At 44.6% G+C, this 17148-nt stretch overlaps 1 protein-coding gene across 1 annotated transcript in view; it reads right to left on the reverse strand.

Annotated features, from left to right (window-relative positions):
* SCML4 (Scm polycomb group protein like 4) overlaps window positions 1–17148 on the reverse strand; it is a 44283-nt gene that overhangs the window by 16088 nt on the left and 11047 nt on the right. The window contains exon 4 of the mRNA XM_069850954.1: window positions 14483–14677. Coding sequence (XP_069707055.1) covers window positions 14483–14677 — 195 coding nt within the window. The remainder of the gene's footprint in view (window positions 1–14482; window positions 14678–17148) is intronic.

Here is a 17148-nt window from a genome sequence, read left to right on the forward strand (position 1 = left end):
CTTTTCATTTTTTTTTTTGCTGCTGTCTTTTAAAACTTTGTCCCATTCTGGGCCAAGGCTAGGCTCACCATAAGGCAAACATCAGATCTGAAGGACAGCATAAATGTGAAGTTTCCTCATTTTTGAGCATTTGCCTTTGCAAATGCAAGTAACTTTTCTTTAGCAAGGCTTTTTTTCCTTGAGATGATTTGTATTCTTGCAGCGTGCGTTCAGGTATCATGCTGCTTTCTGCCAGGGATTTCTGAGTTTGATTCTCACACAAATACAGGTAGGGTGTAATTCAATTGAATTCAACGGAGTTGAGCTAATGTAACACTAGCATAAGAGAAATGGGAATCAGACATTCTGAACCTTTCTCCCTAACCTCCAACAGATGCCAAAATTGTATAGCAATTGAACTAAATACCTTGCTTTTCAAACTCCTCCCAATAAACCAAAGAAAATCCAATCAAGCCTCCTCATTCAAAGGAATTTAATTACTGTGTAGCACACTTGCAATAAAAGCCTCTTACACATAAAGAAGACAGCTCTTTCTGCAGCATCCTGCCTGCACTGCATGGAATAATTATGCCTCTTGTGAATCATTACCTCTTTATTCCACGAAAAGAATGCTCATTTAATATGATTACAATATGAAGAAGACACAGACTATCGAAACAACAAACAGCACATTAAAAGAGCCCTGCTAAATAAACGGCATTTGGCTTTTATTACTTTGGATGTAAATTACTCCAAAATTTCTGAGCTGACATCAGGGATTTTTTGACTGATTTCAGAGTCTCTCAATAGTCTATGTGAAATAAGATGTTTGGGTGAAATCTCCTCATGGAAGAATGTCCATGAGTTCTGTACAAGATTATGCTAAGGAGCCAGATGCTGTCAGTTCTGTTCCTGACCCTGCCTAAGACTCTTCTCTCTAACTAGATCAATTCATTCTACATGTCTCTTCTTTGAGCTCCAGCATGGATGTAATGATGCCCATTGCCATGGACCAAGCAGCAGCCTCTGTTCATTACTGTTAGAAACATGCTTCAGTAGAAGGTGCCATGGGAATTTGAAAATTCATATTCATGTCTCCATTGGATGGGGGAAGCAGGGATTATCTCATGCAGCCAGGTTTCTATGCAAGCCTTTTCAGAGCTCCTGGTCTTCGAGTTGACATGAGCAGCCAGTATATTACAAGAGCAACTCATCAGAGTCACCTCCTCCTGACTGACAGAAGTTCTTGATGAAATGCAGGTCACAGTTGGATTAGGAAAAAGGAGGCTGTACATTCAAGTAGATGTGGTTATAGATTATAAATCATACAGTTTTAAAATGTGTTGGCCAGCTTCTGTGCTCTGTGCTGAGAGCGAAACTGGTTTGATGGTGAGGCATAGTGGGTGGCCGTTAATGGATTGTATGGAGGCCAGTAAAACACAAGGGTCTAACATGGTACCTATCTCTGCAATACCAAACAGACATGGGCAGATGGGTGAGCTCAGAGGAGGTCCATCAGGATGCCTGCAGCACTTGTGAGGAGAGTCTGGGGGAATGGCATGTTCAGCCTTGGGGAGAGGCAGCTTGAGTGCAGGAACCTAACAGCAGCTGCATAGGACCCATGAGCATGTCACCAAGAAGAGGGAGCCAGGCTATTTGCAGCAGTGCACAGCAGGAGAACAAGAGAAAACAGGGAAACAATGAAATGAAAACTTCAGGCTGGATGTAAGGAGAAACTTTCTTTCCTGTGAAGACAGTGAGGCAGTGGCAGAGATTGCCTGGAGAGACTGCACAGGCTCTGGCACTGGAGATTTTCCAGGATGAACTGGGTATAGTCTTGAGCAACCTGTTCTGACCCTAGAGCTGACCATCCCTTGGGCAAGTGGTTGGACCACAGATCTCCTTGGGTCCTTTCTCACCTAAATTCTTCTCTGATATTATGACTGATGTCTTCTCTGCTCCAAGAACCAGCCACACAAGGTGGGGAAGAACAGTGGCAAGGGCTCATATGAGGGGTCCAGCGCCCCTTACAGTGGTACAGGAAGCAGCAGGATTGACAAGTTCCACTGTCCAAAAATTACAAAAGACTGGAAGCTCTTTGTGTCCATATTTCTCCAGCTCCTTGTTAGTTTGTACCACAGTGAAGCTTGATGAGTTGAGGCTCCACCAATGAGGTATATGAAAATATCTGCATTTTGTGCACTCCCAGAAGGCCTTGTAAAGTGTACAGCTTTTACAGCTATTAATCTCACTTTGGCCAATTAGGGAAAAACATTTTTTATAAAGCAACAGAAGAAAACATAACTCTCTATTGAGGTTTAAAATGAAACAGTTTCATAAATCTGTACTTTAGCCCTTCTGTATTTTGTTATGCTTCCTTATTTTATTTTTTAGGTAGTCAGCATAAGGGCACGTACTACAGAGAAGTTAGAAAAGATATTTTAAAGCAGGATTTATCAGAAAGCTACATTGAGCCTTTTCTTTGAGCACAGTAGTTTCCATTACAAGTGTTCAACACCCTGAGATGCTCTAGCCATTTTTGGCATAGTTTTCCTTTCCATGAATGGTCCACAGGCAAATGGTTTAAAAAGCCCAAGGCTGTACCTCCAGCACACCTTAAATTGCAGCAAAAGAGGAGAGAAAAAAACCCCACCTGATTTCCCAATTTAAAAATGCACATTTCTTTAGCTGAATTTCTTTAAAGTTCTGTATGATTCCTAGCCAAATTCCTCATGGTAGGTCAGCTGAACAGTTAAAACAGCATGAGAACCTGCGGCAGGTCTGCTGCAGACCTCTGGAGTGACCTTACTCAGGTCATCTCTGGACCCCAGTTCTCCATTAGGATGAAGAAAAATGCTTGTTGTGTCTCTCACCTCGACAACATCTTAAGTCCTCTGCTACAGCATGCCATGTAAGTATGAATGCAGAATATATAGAGGGAATCTTTGGTAACGTGTTCTAAAGCTGCTTTTGCACACCAGCAGCAATACACTTTTCCCATTTTGCCAGTTATTTTCCTTCCTCCCACAACACTGTCCTACATAAACATGTCTTCCTCAGGCCATTTACCTTCCATCTATTTCATACTTTCGTTCATCCAGCTTTCCTTTTCCTGATAAGCCTGTGCCTTTCCCTGGGTTCATCCCTAGATTGCCACTTGAACAGCTGAGCCTGAGATCAGGGCAGTGAACTGGGACCAGGGTCTCCACTCCCAGTTAACAGTTCGTGTCCTGCAGAGCTATGGAGTGGCTGCATCTGTGTGAAGGTTGCACAGGGCACCAGTGGAAACTCAAACCCCCATAAAAGCACGCTGGACACCGATCCCCAAACCAGAAAGGTCCTCCTTTACACACTGGTAGCTTCCCAGGACAACTGCCTGTCCTTCTAGAACAAAACTTTTGTATCATTTCATAACCTTTTACTCCACCACCTCCAATGCTTGGTCATTTGTATTTGCTCTAATTAAATTTCCCATTAACTACTTTTCCTCACAGTCAATATAGATTTCTTTCTTTATTTTCTCCTCCTGCAACTCTTCCTTTTTTGTTTTGTCTCCTGTTCCTCGTATTGTTCAGTGACAGGCTTTGCCCTCTGACACTTCCCTGTACCTTTTTAAGTGCTGCTATATATTTTCTGTAGCGGCTTGACCAGATGTGAACTCTGTGTTTTAATCTGCATGATATCATACCTTTCTCAGACCTCTCCTTTCCCTCAGCCAGGGCCAGCCTTTTCTCATCTCCCACTCATTTTGAGAGAAGCCAGCCACAGTGTCAAAATCCTGTTGAGAGACTACTTGTATGGTTTTATCTTTGCCTGTATTTTATAACTCCTGAGCTTGGCTCCAGCTCCCCACACAAGGGCATTTGCCCTATCTGGGATGCGCTGAGGGTGAGTGGGAGGGGACAGCTTTAAGCAGCTGTGGAGGTTAGAAACTCTGCATCTCAGCCTTAATGGAAGGAAAAATAAAAGTGGGGAAACACAAAAAGCAAATGCAGAAACATAGAAGGAAATACCTAAAGTGGGTTTAACCATCAGTTCCTTCTAATGTAAGCTGGAGAGGGAGAGAGAGCAGAGAGATCTAAACAGTATTTAAGAGTGTGAAAGATATGCCTTGGTTCTGAAATCAGCCCTTAAAAGACTAAAAAATAACTTTCTCTGTGTCTGCCAAACAGCCTCACACATTTCTGCCCAGTCAGAAATAGACTATGGACCTTATCTTCCTTGTAGCTTGAGCCTGCATGCATCTGTCTAAAGATAAGAGCTTCCTATGATGGATTAAGACTTTCCAACTCTGCCTGCTGTGATTTACTCTGGGATTACAGCACCAACCCATTTCTTTCAGCTCCATCACCTGTCAAGTCATGCAGCACAATGAAAATATGATGTCACCCTTTCACAGGTGTTTCTACACCATGTCGGTGCCACTCTCCAGTGCGAGCACCTGCACCCTGCGTGGCTGGATGAGGACCAAACCTTTTCTACACCAGCCTTTGGCTGACAGTTTGGCTGGACCAGGGAAGCGTTACAGGGAGTGACATCTGGTTCATGGCAGTGGAGCTGAGCTGCTCACTCTTCACCATGGTGGACTGGCATGGAGACATGTCCCCAAGGAGCCACAGCATCCCTGAGGCTGCTGCAGAGAGAGGGGCAGCCAGCAAGCAGGCAGCCCAAGGCATCCACCAACAGCAGTCCAGGGCTGTCATACCTGCAATCTTGGGTCTACAGAAGAACTTCTGCATTGATTATAGGAACACACAATTGCATCCGTGGAGTAGAAAAGGGGTGGTGGGAGGAATACTAGTCAGTCAGAACAGGAAAATGTAAATAAGCATCATCCACTTGTGAACAGTAGATATTATAAACACTGAAACCTTGGTCACACTGTGGAGATAAAACCTGCAGTGAATTCTCCAGGGTTTAGTCTGAGGTTTTACTGCACAATATATCATCTCACTGTGTCTTAGCTGCTAAAAAATATTTTGCAGTAACTGAAATGCCAAATCCCCCAAGGGGAAGCTTCTAGTCAGTTAACATCAAGAATCTAAATTTTTTAGAGACTTTTCCAAAATCCAGTGTTGTCCTGATTACAAAGACTTCAGCATAGGCAATTTTTTTTCATTATTTAAACAATATCCCTGGAGTGTTTGCAGCCCAGACAACAGCCACATTGTATTTAATGCAGTAGAACCAGGGAATGAAACCAGCAGGGAACAGACGAACACAGTTTTATTGTCCAAACTGAGTAAAAAAGGTAGAGTAAATTCACAAGCTAGCTGCTGACAAATATATTAGATTTGGTAATAAAAGGTGTTCGTGTGTATAAATAACCTATCAAAGATTTTTTTTTTTCCCTGTTTAGGGGCTCAGTGATAATTGAGTAAATGCTTTGTGTTGCAATGGAGAGGTCTTAGTCCTATCACACAGCATAGGCAAATTGTTCAGGCACTGCATACAGTGCCTGAACAGTGACAGCAAAGGGATTTCAATGACATAGAGACCCATCCTTTAGAAAAAGCCTTCCTTTGGTCTCTTTCTTCTGATTTCAGACCTGCTCCTCCATTGTCTTCCCTTCTTTTTTACCTTGATGTTACACCAAAATGTACATCATGAAAAGGAGATTTATCAGGGTTGTATAGTTTTGTGTTTTAGCACAGCAATAGTTCTGCACTGGCAGAGGGAGATGGGAGAGGCTGCTATCGATCTCTTCTGTCTCCAGCTTCTAGCAGTACCTACGGGGGGGGTTCTACCTACATAGTTTATAATGTACTCTGTATGCTTATAAATCAGCATTGATAAAAGTCACAAAAAGCAGTATATAGAACGAACTAGATAAAAATGACTGTGTTATTTGAAAATTTCAAGGTGTTACACACAGGGATTCTCTGCAGCCGAAGTACTTAGTGCATTTCTGTTCTGCTACCACCATGATGAATCTCCCTGAATTATACAGCCTAGTACTGGCTTAAAATATTTAACAGCAGGGGGTTTTTGTTTGAAAAACAAATAATTTGACACACAAGAAATGAGATGACTTGATACAAGTGCCATAACTGTAAAATAAGCTGCACATTAATAACTAATAATCTCATCCAGAACTTAGGTGAAATATATAAAGCATGAGCCTGTGCACAAGTTTATATGAAGGTATAAAATCTTTTATAATGCCTTTGCTTCATTTCTCCCTGCCTAGTGCTGCAGCTCAGCTGGACTTACTGACATTTCCTCTCGGGTTTCCTCTGCCATATAAAACCAACATAGTTGGCCCCTAAAGTTTCAGTTCCCTTTCACAAATATTTTCTTTTCCTGCTCTCTCTGTTGCTACTTCTGGTGACTCTGGCCAATATCAGTCCCAGCAACTAGGAACTCACCAATTCCCCTTTCTCAGTTCTTTTTACTCCCTCTTCTCCCCATGATTCCAAAGAGCCAGTTTCCCTTCAAACTGGTCTGACACACTGCACTGCGCTGCCAGGAAGCTGGGGTCGCCTGAGGACCCCATCCCAGGACTCATCCCCACCCTCACTACATTTTCCTTAACTTTGTCTTCTCTTCTGAAGTCTAACAAGCCACTACCACCTTTTTATTTAAATCACTCTGTAAACCTTACCTTTTCCATGAAGAAACCCACCATAAAGTACCCGGTTCCCCAAACCTCTATTCATAGCTTACTTTCAGTGAGAGATGAGGATATATTTCTCTTGCTCAGCTGCTAGTGATACAAGTCCTCACTGTGCACCCATAGCTTCCTCATTGCTGCCCACAGCCAGCACCATCCCAGCACAAACACCAAACTGCACATCACTGCCAACAGTTTGCTTCTGCTACTCCCTTAGTTGCTTTCATCTCCCGCTCTGCACTCATTTTGCCAACAGCTGAATGTTCTTCAGGCAGATGCTGTGTTACTACTTTTCTGAAAGGCACTTTGATGTACTCTGTATAATTAGTGCGAACAAATAAATCCTAAGGAGCTGGGGAGCACTGCTGATTAAACAGGGGCCAAGAATTTTCAAGAAAAAAAAAAAGGATGCTTTATTTCCATGGAACTGGAAATGCCATTGTGTGGGGGTTTCCATTTATTTTGTAGTGAACTGGAAAAGGATAGAGAGAAACAGAAGGTAGATGAAGATAGATAAAGAAGAAAGAGCCTTTTAATCTAAATGGCTGGAAACGACAGCAACATGGGGGAGCAGAAAAATTAAGCTAAAACAGTGAAAAACATCCAAGTGAAAATCAGTAATGTCCCTTGAAAAAGAATTCTGAATCTGCTTTGAAACCTGTCAGATGGTAATAGCTTATACACAAGATTCCCTTCGCCCCCCTTTCAGCTGGCTCTCCTTCCTCCCACAGAGGTGCGAGCCTAGGCTGTAGGCACCACATACCAGGCAGTCCCAGATTCAAGGGCCCTCTGGTCCAGTTTCACAACACATAAGCAAATGTTCATCCCTCTTCCAAAACATTTCTTGTTCTGTCTTTTAACTTAGTAAGTGCTGGCTTTGCTGACTCTCAGAGCTCCCTTCACTGCCATAGCCAGTTTTTGCATTACCCTGGCTGTGACAGCAACCCAGCAGCAACGAGCTACACAGCTTTCATGGACCACCAGAGCCTACATGGACACATTGCATGCAGCTCCCAAGTGATGTTATCTAATGTGGCTTGAACTGGCACCAGGTAAGGATCCTAAGGATCAACTTTCTCACCCCTTGTATCTACGAAAAAGCTGGTGGGTCACGTTGGCTAATGCATGCAGCACTTGGACCGGGGGGTAGGTTTTTCACCATCAATTATTGCCTGTGCTTCGTGCATTTATGCCCATCATTTTATTCACTTTCCTTAAACACACCCTGTGAAAGGCAAAAATAAAAGACCTTTTTTCCCTTCTATAAACTCTGTTTCATAGCTTATCTCTCTCTCCTAACCTCCATGGTTGCAGTCTCTGGGCAATCTCCAGCACTGCCAGAGCTGGTGCCATGGCTCTGAGCACATCTTGGGCCGAAGGACAGAAAGACCTCTGGGCATTTCCTCATCCATTGTGGGGAGCAGAGTGCAAATCACCCCCAGGAGTAGCGTTTCAGAAGAGATGGATTTTCTTGCGTCCTTTCAAGACCATAGAGGTAAAACAGCCTGGCAGAAGGTGGGAAGCAGGTATTCTCTTGGATTGTCTGCTTATAGAATCATAGAATCACAGAATCACCAGGTTGGAAAAGACCCACCGGATCATCAAGTCCAACCGTTCCTATCAAACGCTAAACCAGGTCCCTCAGCACCTCATCCACCCATCCCTCAAACACCTCCAGGGAAGGGGACTCAATCACCTCCCTGGGCAGCCTCTGCCAGTGCCCAATGACCCTTTCCATGAAAATTTTTTTCCTAATGTCCAGCTTAAACCTCCCCTAGCGGAGCTTGAGGCCATTCCCTCTTGTCCTGTCCCCTGTCACTTGGGAGAAAAGGTCAGCTCCCTCCTCTCCACAACCTCCTTTCAGGTAGTTGTAGAGAGCAATTGCTTAGCATCCACAAGGAGATACAATTTCATAACTTCAAAGGAACAGAAAAGGACTCTTTCTTCATTTGGGGGTTAGCAAACAGTAATCACACGGCTTAAAGGTCAGAATGGTCTATTTATCCAATTCTGTCAATTCTATAGAGTTCTGGAAGATTATATCACAGGTGAATTTAATGTCTCCCATTGCTCTCTCATTTTTCTTCCTGCTAGGATTTGCAGGAAGGAAGGAAGGAAGGAAGGAAGGAAGGAAGGAAGGAAGGAAGGAAGGAAGGAAGGAAGGAAGGAAGGAAGGAAGGAAGGAAGGAAGGAAGGAAGGAAGGAAGGAAGGAAGGAAGAAATGCCTGCAGCCATCCCACCCTTTCTCTACTCTGCTGCAGGCTCTGCCACCAATTCAACTGCACCTAAGGCCAGACAAACTTTTTATATTAGACTTTGCCATGGCTGAATGGCTTGTGCAATTCCTCTGCTCCCTCTTTAAGAGTGACCTTAATACTTTATTTATTGTTTAAAGGATAATGCTCATGGTAGAGGAATATATGAGGCAATAAATGGCCTTTGCAGGTAATTAAATGCTGAAAGGAGCCGAAGCTATTGATAGCCATAAAAGCCATTTATTGTGAGCATGCTGAGAAGCCAGAAGCACTGTTCCTCATAGGGTGAAACAAGACAAGATTAAACAAACCACAGTACTAGAAAAAAAAGGAAAGAAAACATTTTTCTTGCCCTCTCAGGGCTTGAAATTTCTGAGCTGCTGTTTATTTGGTGCTTGGAAGAGAAAATATTGATTGTAATAATATGTGTTTTTCTATCATGTTATTCTTTTTTTCCAAGCTGTTTTAGGAGGGCTTTGTACATGGTGGCAAGAATTATTGCCTTCCTTGGAGAGGTGCTCAAATAAAGGCACAGCAGGGAAGAGTGACTTGCCCACACAATCAGTGGGGAAGTCTGACAAAACCCAGCTTCCAGCTTAGCGTCTTGCCTACTAGTCTCACTTTTATAGTGCACTCCTATAGCACTTCTTGTACCAACTTTTCAAGTGTCTGTAGATAGGAAGAGTCCACATTCCTATATATAGAAGCACTGATGTAGTATATGGTACCTCTGCCTACTTCTGTGCTTCTGCTCCATATGGGGTCCTACGTCCAGCCACTGCCATGTTCTCCTGTGGACAGTGGTAAAGGACACCAAATGGTACCTACGCATATAAATTTGACTTGGTCATGGGGAGAAGCAAGGCTGTGGGCCTTATTCACAGACCTTCCTGTCTGCCCTCGATGAGGACGAAGGTAAAGGGTGGCCATGGAAGTCCTTGCATAATGAAAGATTGGCTGCAGCTCTGCATGGAGCTCACCAACGGTCCAACAGCACAAAAATAACCAAAACCTAAGGTTCAGGACAGAAAAAGCAAGAAAAGGGTTGACTGAAAGGTGAAAGAAGATGCATATCAAGTTTGATGATTCCCACATAAGAGAATCTACTTCAATTTCTGTGACCACCATCAGGTTGGCAAGAAGTTTTATAACAATTGTGCTTTCCTCTGAAAATTAAGTCTAATACTGCATAGGTACATGTCACTGGTATGGAGGTGTTCCAGAAATGTCCCTTTCCCATGGTCACATCCAAGCCTCCACTAGCTCAGCATGTGATGACTAATGAAAGCTGAACACAGAGGGTGTGGATGAAGACTCTTCATAGGATCTCTGTTGGCTTCTGATCCATTTAGGACCTGGCACACTTCACAGCATTTTCTGCAGAGCTCACCCAGATCTGGCCAGCATTTTAGTTCAAACTACATTACCATTCTTGAGGAAAATTGTGGAGTGCAGGACTAGAGGTGTTGCGAGGAGAGCAGCCGTAGTCAAGACCACACCCACTATGAGTTTAGAATCTTGCTCAGTTTATTGCGAACCCGCCACCAACTTTTATACACCGCGTTACAGTCTACGCGTAAAGTGCTTATTGGTCTGTGTCCACTACTCACACACTGATTGGTCAGCAGTTACTACGTGCGACGTGCCTATTGGTAGTGATTGCCAAGCATGCTCTGTTCTTGTTCCGCCTTGCGTTCAGCTGTACTACTTACTACATTACCCACCTTGCCTTGCTACAAACCAACTTCCTCTAAATGTCAAGGTTATTCTGAGATTGAGGCGCTGCCAAAATATCAGACCTTAAAGAGCCAGTGTCCTGATGCCCTTTCCTTCTTAACCAATCCTCTACATAGAGGTGCAGACCCAAAGCCAGGCACTGCTCGGATGAAGTCCTGGGAGTCATCCCACAGCAGTTCCCCACAAATTGTTACTGTGAGGCAGGAATTCTCCTCACTGGGGACTGGGTGCTGGTGTGAGAGTAGGCAGGGCAGGCAGAGTGTTGGGGTTCAGGCACAGGGAGGGTAATGCATAGCAAACAAGGCTCGAATCAGAGGCCAATACTGAGTACAGCCCAATTAATGTGTGCTTCTTAGACATGTAAAACGTTGTTGTAAGGGATATATGCATATATCAACAAATCCCACCTGGCCTGTACAAAGCCATTAGTGTTTGGCAGTTTGCTGTGAGCACAGGTGAATAATGTCTTAGGGGCATGTGCTTCGGGGCAAGGTTAAAAGGTGATTCCTGTGTGGTGTAAGTGGATTAATATGACAGGACACAACACCAACTTCTCCTCTCACTTCTGCCAGTGTAAATCAAGAGTTACTGCAATGAAGTCAATACATGTATTAAATTCATTAATACACAGCAACTTACAAGCACATGATTTTAAAAGAAAGTACATCTTGATTACAAGCTAGAGAACAGAACGAAAAATGTGGCTGCTTTGCATGTCTTCCTGTGTTGCTTTATTACGGCCCTGCTCCTTCCATGTGAGTTCTATCCCAACAGGCACCCTCACACACCTGTCTGCGAGAAGTGCTCTGTCCTCCTAATTGTTGCCACTACAGAAAAACCCTGTCTGCGTACTATGTAGCAGAGGTCTCACCTGTGCTGACTTTGCTGCAGAGAAATACTGTCTGACACAGACCTTGCTGCACAGAAACACTGGGACACAGAAGGAGATTTAGTCAATGCAGCATTAAACATACACTCAGTGGCTTACGTCCCAGAGCCTAAAACTGGAGTTACACCACTGGTGTCAACAGAACTGTTGAATACAGCCTGACATGATGAACAGGAATAATATGTATCTGTCTGGTTCCAGCTGCAAACAGCATGAAAGGTGTTCGGCTGCCACTCTAAATCGTAGAATCATAGAAACATAGCATCATTAAGGTTGGAAAAGACCTCTAAGATCATCATGTCCAACCGTCAGCCCAATACCACTATGCCTGCTACTCCAGTTCCCCTGCTGTAAAGCCGCAGACAGACAGCTCCTCCAGCTGAGCACGAGTTGCCATGGGGAAGGAGCAGCTTTTTTCCTCCCCAGAATTCCCCATTTCAAGGGCCTTATGTAGAAGAGTTACTGTCTCCTTCTGTGCCTTCATGTGTGCTCTGGGGCAGAGCAGTAAACTTGCAGGTGGATTTTCCAAAGAACTACCCAGCTACGCCAAAACAAGCCCCCAGCTCTCCAGCCCGTATCTTGGAGCCCACAGCAATTCAGACAGCAGGTTGTCTGGTAAAGAAAACCCTAGGCACATGCAGAGGCTTCAGCAGAGCAACTCAGGTTTACCAGATTTGGTACATCGCACCAGTAGTCAGCAGAGTGTTGAAAGTGTCCTCAAATCTTGCCTCACCCTGATTTTCTGATAATCTTTGGTGGAAGGAGAACCCCCTTCTGGGGCTGCCAGCTCAGAGAATCACCTGACTGCCCAGCAGCTCCAGAAAAAGAACTGCTCATCACAGCCTCCCTCACTGTGGGACCAAGTATCTTCTCCATCATCTCTCCTATGTCCCCACTTCAATGGAGAAGCAACCAAATCTCTGCAGGTCATACCTAAATGCTAAAGCTCTCTACCTAGCAGGCCAGTGTCTATCAGACCCCACTGATGGAGCCTGGTGGGGGAATTTTAACCCTACGTGTAACTGCTGCCCTCAGCTGTTTCACAGCTCACATTCTCCATTGTACCGCACTGCTGCTGGTGATTGAGATATAAAGCCCCAAGAGCTACCGCCTCTTACTCCATCCCACTCCCAGGTAGAGAGGAGGACAGCCCAGGCCAGCACTAGCCCTGATTAGCTCAGGCTGCCCAGCCCATGCTGCTTCCAGAGGGGCTATTAATTGCTCGCCCCTTAGTAGTGAGAGAGCCAGGGAAGAGAAGCCTTCCCTACATCTACCTCTCCTGCCTGATCTCCTTCCTTATTATATGGGCAGCCAGTGGAAATTGTGTCAGGGATGCCTGCATTGAAATGATGTAGGGAGGAAGATGCTCAGAGTGTAACAGCCACTGTAAGAATTCTGGTTGTGGTGTTGCCTTCTATCACGAATAGCCTTGCTGTGCAAAATAAAGTGCAAATATAAATGCAAATGAAAATGCAAATGTGAACTCAAATGCCAGGCCCCCTGGGCTGCACTCACTCAGTGCTACAGAAACCCCTTGACCTCTTAGAAACGTTCAGGTTGCTGTAAATGTCCTAGTCCAGAAGAAAAAAACATTGCTTTCCGTTCTGGGTTCCTGCCTTTTCTCCCCTATGAGATAGAGTGGGAGCTGGATTTCTTTGCATAAAAAGGTAATTTCTCCACAGCCCGCAGGGAAGCACACATATAGGGTCTTCCTGTCAAAAAAGGAATTTGTGCATTGTCATTGTGGACACTAAAACACCTTTCTCTCAGCTGCCAGCATGTTATCTGCTATTAAACTGAATGCATGAGAGACAGTGTGCTCCCCAAACACCCACAGTGTTGTTAATAAAAGAGAAGGGAAATTAATTTAAGTCAGGAGGAAGCCTGCAGGTCAAGCAGAGGTTTGGAGCTATAACTTGCCTCTTTTTTTTTTTTTTTCTTTTTTTGCAATGTCTATAGCAAGGCCCCAGGGCAGCTTTCCAGACACTGATTACAGATGAGGACTGCAGGCATGTCCCATCTCCATGGAGGCTACACGGGGCCAGCACCCTGGACCGGCACACTGAGCTGTGGACAAGAAGGAAGCGCAGGTGTGCCACTGACCTGGGAGCCTGGTGCTGCTCGGGGCAGGTGCCTCTTTGGTCCGTCACCATCCTTGGGTGCAACTTCTCAAAGCCACAGCCTCTCGAGGCTTCACCCCATACAGTCAAGCACAACGAGACCTTGATGGTGCCCACAAACATTTTAAGCTGGCTGAAACACTCCCACAAGAGCAAGGCAAACCCCTTGGCAGTCACAACTCTTATGTAGGTTTACAGTCACCGGGGAAGGCAACAGATCAAGATCCAGGCTGAATGCACTGCAGCTAATAACCCTACCTTAGATTTACGCTAACAGTACTGACCCAAAACTGCACTGCTGCGAGTGGCTCCCTGGTTTTGCCCAGTAAGAGATCCCCTCAAGCAAAGGCAGATTTTGCTGCTTTGTAAGCAATTCTTTCCTCTTTACCTTCCTACCTACCTGAAACCTGAAGGAACTTAATCCCTCTGAGGCTTCTAACCCAGGGCCAGGTATGCTTGAGGAGGCCAGAAGTTATGGGAGAGAACTGACACTAACAAGGACAAGGAGTTTATATCATATAATCATAGAATCATAGAATCATAGAATAACCAGGTTGGAAGAGACCCACCGGATCATCGAGTCCAACCGTTCCTATCAAACACTATATGAATCTTGTTTCCTTAGCAAAAGAAATAAAAGAAAAAAAGCTATAAAATAATAATTAAAAGATATCCCTATCACTGCTGCAGCTCCTCAACACAGTAGTTCTCACCTGAAAGCCTCCTCTATAGCCACTGGGAAAAATACTGCAAGTCAGTCCACTGTCTCCCCCTGGAAAGGTCCCACAGTGGCCTGCAGTTCTCTAGCATACACCATACAGGACCAAAAAAAGACAGTCATTTCTTCAGATCTATTAAATCCTGAGCCCAAGTCGATCAAGTAGCCTACCTGCCTCCATCTGTCTGTTTTCATACACCTCGGGGCTTTCCGACATGGCATTGTACTGCTGGGAAGGCTGGTTGCTGAAGAGATTGTCACACAACAGGCTGCGACAGAGTTTCTTCAGGAAGCGCAGGACATACCCGATGCTGTTCACTATCTGCAGGTTCAGGAGATGCTGCTTCCCCTCAAAAGAAGCTGAAACTGGAAAGCAAGCAGAAGTAATTCAATACCTGGTGATACACAGCGGGAGGAAGAATGAGAGCAGGGGGGAAGATTTCACATAAGTGTTTGTATGTCTTCAAATATTTTGCATAATTACCCCACCTGAAGACCAAAATAAACTTGAAGAGCTTGAAGAGCTGAGTTTTTGTGGCCCAGATTGCCTTCCTCCTGAAGTGCCAGAAGATGTCAACAGGTATGGCCAGCAGCACAAGGATTTCCAATACATGCATCCAACTGAAAACTGTATTGTATGATTGGAAGGAGGCAATTATGTTACTCCAGTCTAAGGAAGGGAAAAGAAACTGATCTGCCAGTGATGGACTATTACAGTGACTTCAGCAACATCCAAGATTTTAAAAGATAATAGGGAGACAAGAATTAAAGACATGGATTTGAATGAAAAAAAGGTACCAGGGTTGTACTGAAGAGAGGGCTACCAGCTTCATCATGGATCTTTTACTGATGTATTTGCATTTAAAGGCAAGGGAAGGTTGTCATTTCTGGTCTGTCTAGAAATCAGTAAAGTATGAGAAGTCTTTTGTTAAACTGGAAATGATTGCATATGAATGGTGGAACAAGAGATGACCGGAGGCTGCAAGTGCTGGAGAGGAACCAGCAGTGGTCTGTGCTGGCACAAAACCGTTTTGTAGATGCTGTAAGATAGGAGGGATTATCAATGGAGACGAGGTCTGGGAGATTGCACGTAAAGGAGTAGGTGATCTTGAGCTCTGCATTCATAAAACCGAGTGGAAAAAAATACTAGAAAGTACACAACAATCCATAATCTTTTGAGGAGGGTCAGCATAACCTGATGAGAGGAGAAATGATTGGACAGGCTCACCACACGCCCATGAAACACCAAAGTGACACAGCAATGAAAAAGTCAGATAGATTTCAAGGAAGTGTTGAACAAAGCATTTCCAGAAGAGACAAGGGAGGTCAATACCACTATATTTCACCTCCTAGTGAAACCTGAGCTGGACCGGTGAACACCATTCTGGTCACCCATGCTTAGGAAGGGCAAATTCACAGCTGAAGAGGTGCACAGGCAGGCTAAAGCAATGTTCAGGGAGCAGAAAGTTCCCCTGTGGCACTGCAGCCATTGCCATCTCTGCTACGTGGAGCTGTGGTAAGACACTTCCTTCACTAATCCAGCGATCTTCTGCAGCATGCAGAGAGGACCTGAAAGAAACTGTGTATTTCAGCCCAGCAGGATGAGGACTGGTCTCTAGAAATACATCCAAGATTGAACTCAAGGGTAAGAGCCGAGTAATTAAAATTCCTGGACAAAGCAATATATCAAGGAATATATTTAGCCAGGAATTTAAAATGTCAGAAGTCCCAACCATGAAGGAGGTGAAGGGTTCACAACAGACTCACCAGGATCACTTGTAGCAGGACCCATTTAAGTTTCAACAGGTTTGCATGGAGGACTACATGATATGACTCCCTGAACTCCATCACCTGGGAAGTTTTTTCCAGTCCTACAGCTTCCAGTCACTACTAATGAGTATAAATTGCAATGTTAGGCTTATAATCCTTGCAATAACTTCAGAGATTTCCTGCTGACCTGAGCTGCTGTAAGGGATCATGCTCCATGGCTGATTGAGCATCTGTGAGCTGAGCCATGGGAAGATTGGTCAGCCCATGAGAAAATCTGTCTGCCCTGCTGCTGGGTTGGGAGAAAGCTACAATCTCAGAATCCCACCATGACTAGGAGGTCATTCACCCCTCCTCAGTGATTAGAAGAGGCATGAAGTTGGGAGCAATGTTGACCAGGTGCTTTTATCTCAGGTACCTGAAGCTGAGACAGTGCAGAGGAGTTGAGACCAAGGTGCGTGGCAGGCTTGGTGCACAGCATGGTTCTCCTGCTTGTAATGAAAATCATATACACAGCACAGAACCAGTCAAAAGTGAAGCTTTGCACTGAATTGCTTCAGTCTTGTGTTCCTATGAACAAACCTAAATTATTCTTAGAGTATATCTGATGTCCCTTAGGGAAAGCACATCTGTGATTTGAGAGAACTAGAGAAAAGGGAGGAAGCAAGATTTATATGCTGCACAGAGGGCCAGAGAGGGGGCTCCCACATAAGAGTCCCAATGACATAGCTGAGCTGCTGTGGTCCCTGCAAAACTGATTAGACTTGTGGTCTTTGGCTTTGTTTTCATGCCTGACTCATCCACAGCAGCTCAATGGAGAGCGTCGTTCCTATGTTCCCATCATTGTTTCGATCCTACTGCATCTCCATGAGCTAAAACAGTGCTGCGACACAAAATTCTTGCTGTGATTTTAAGTTCATGTTCAGTCTGAGAGCTGGGACAGAGGATCCGGTGAGGGATGTGGGAGACTCATCAGGAAGTGTTAGTGCAGGAAGAAGAGGAGCTTTTGGGAAGTTCCCTCTGATCTCTGATCCTCTCTGATATACTTAGGTAGTCCTGCTGTATGGGGA

This window comes from Phaenicophaeus curvirostris, chromosome 2 (genome assembly GCF_032191515.1).
Source record: "Phaenicophaeus curvirostris isolate KB17595 chromosome 2, BPBGC_Pcur_1.0, whole genome shotgun sequence".
Lineage (NCBI taxonomy): Eukaryota > Metazoa > Chordata > Aves > Cuculiformes > Cuculidae > Phaenicophaeus > Phaenicophaeus curvirostris.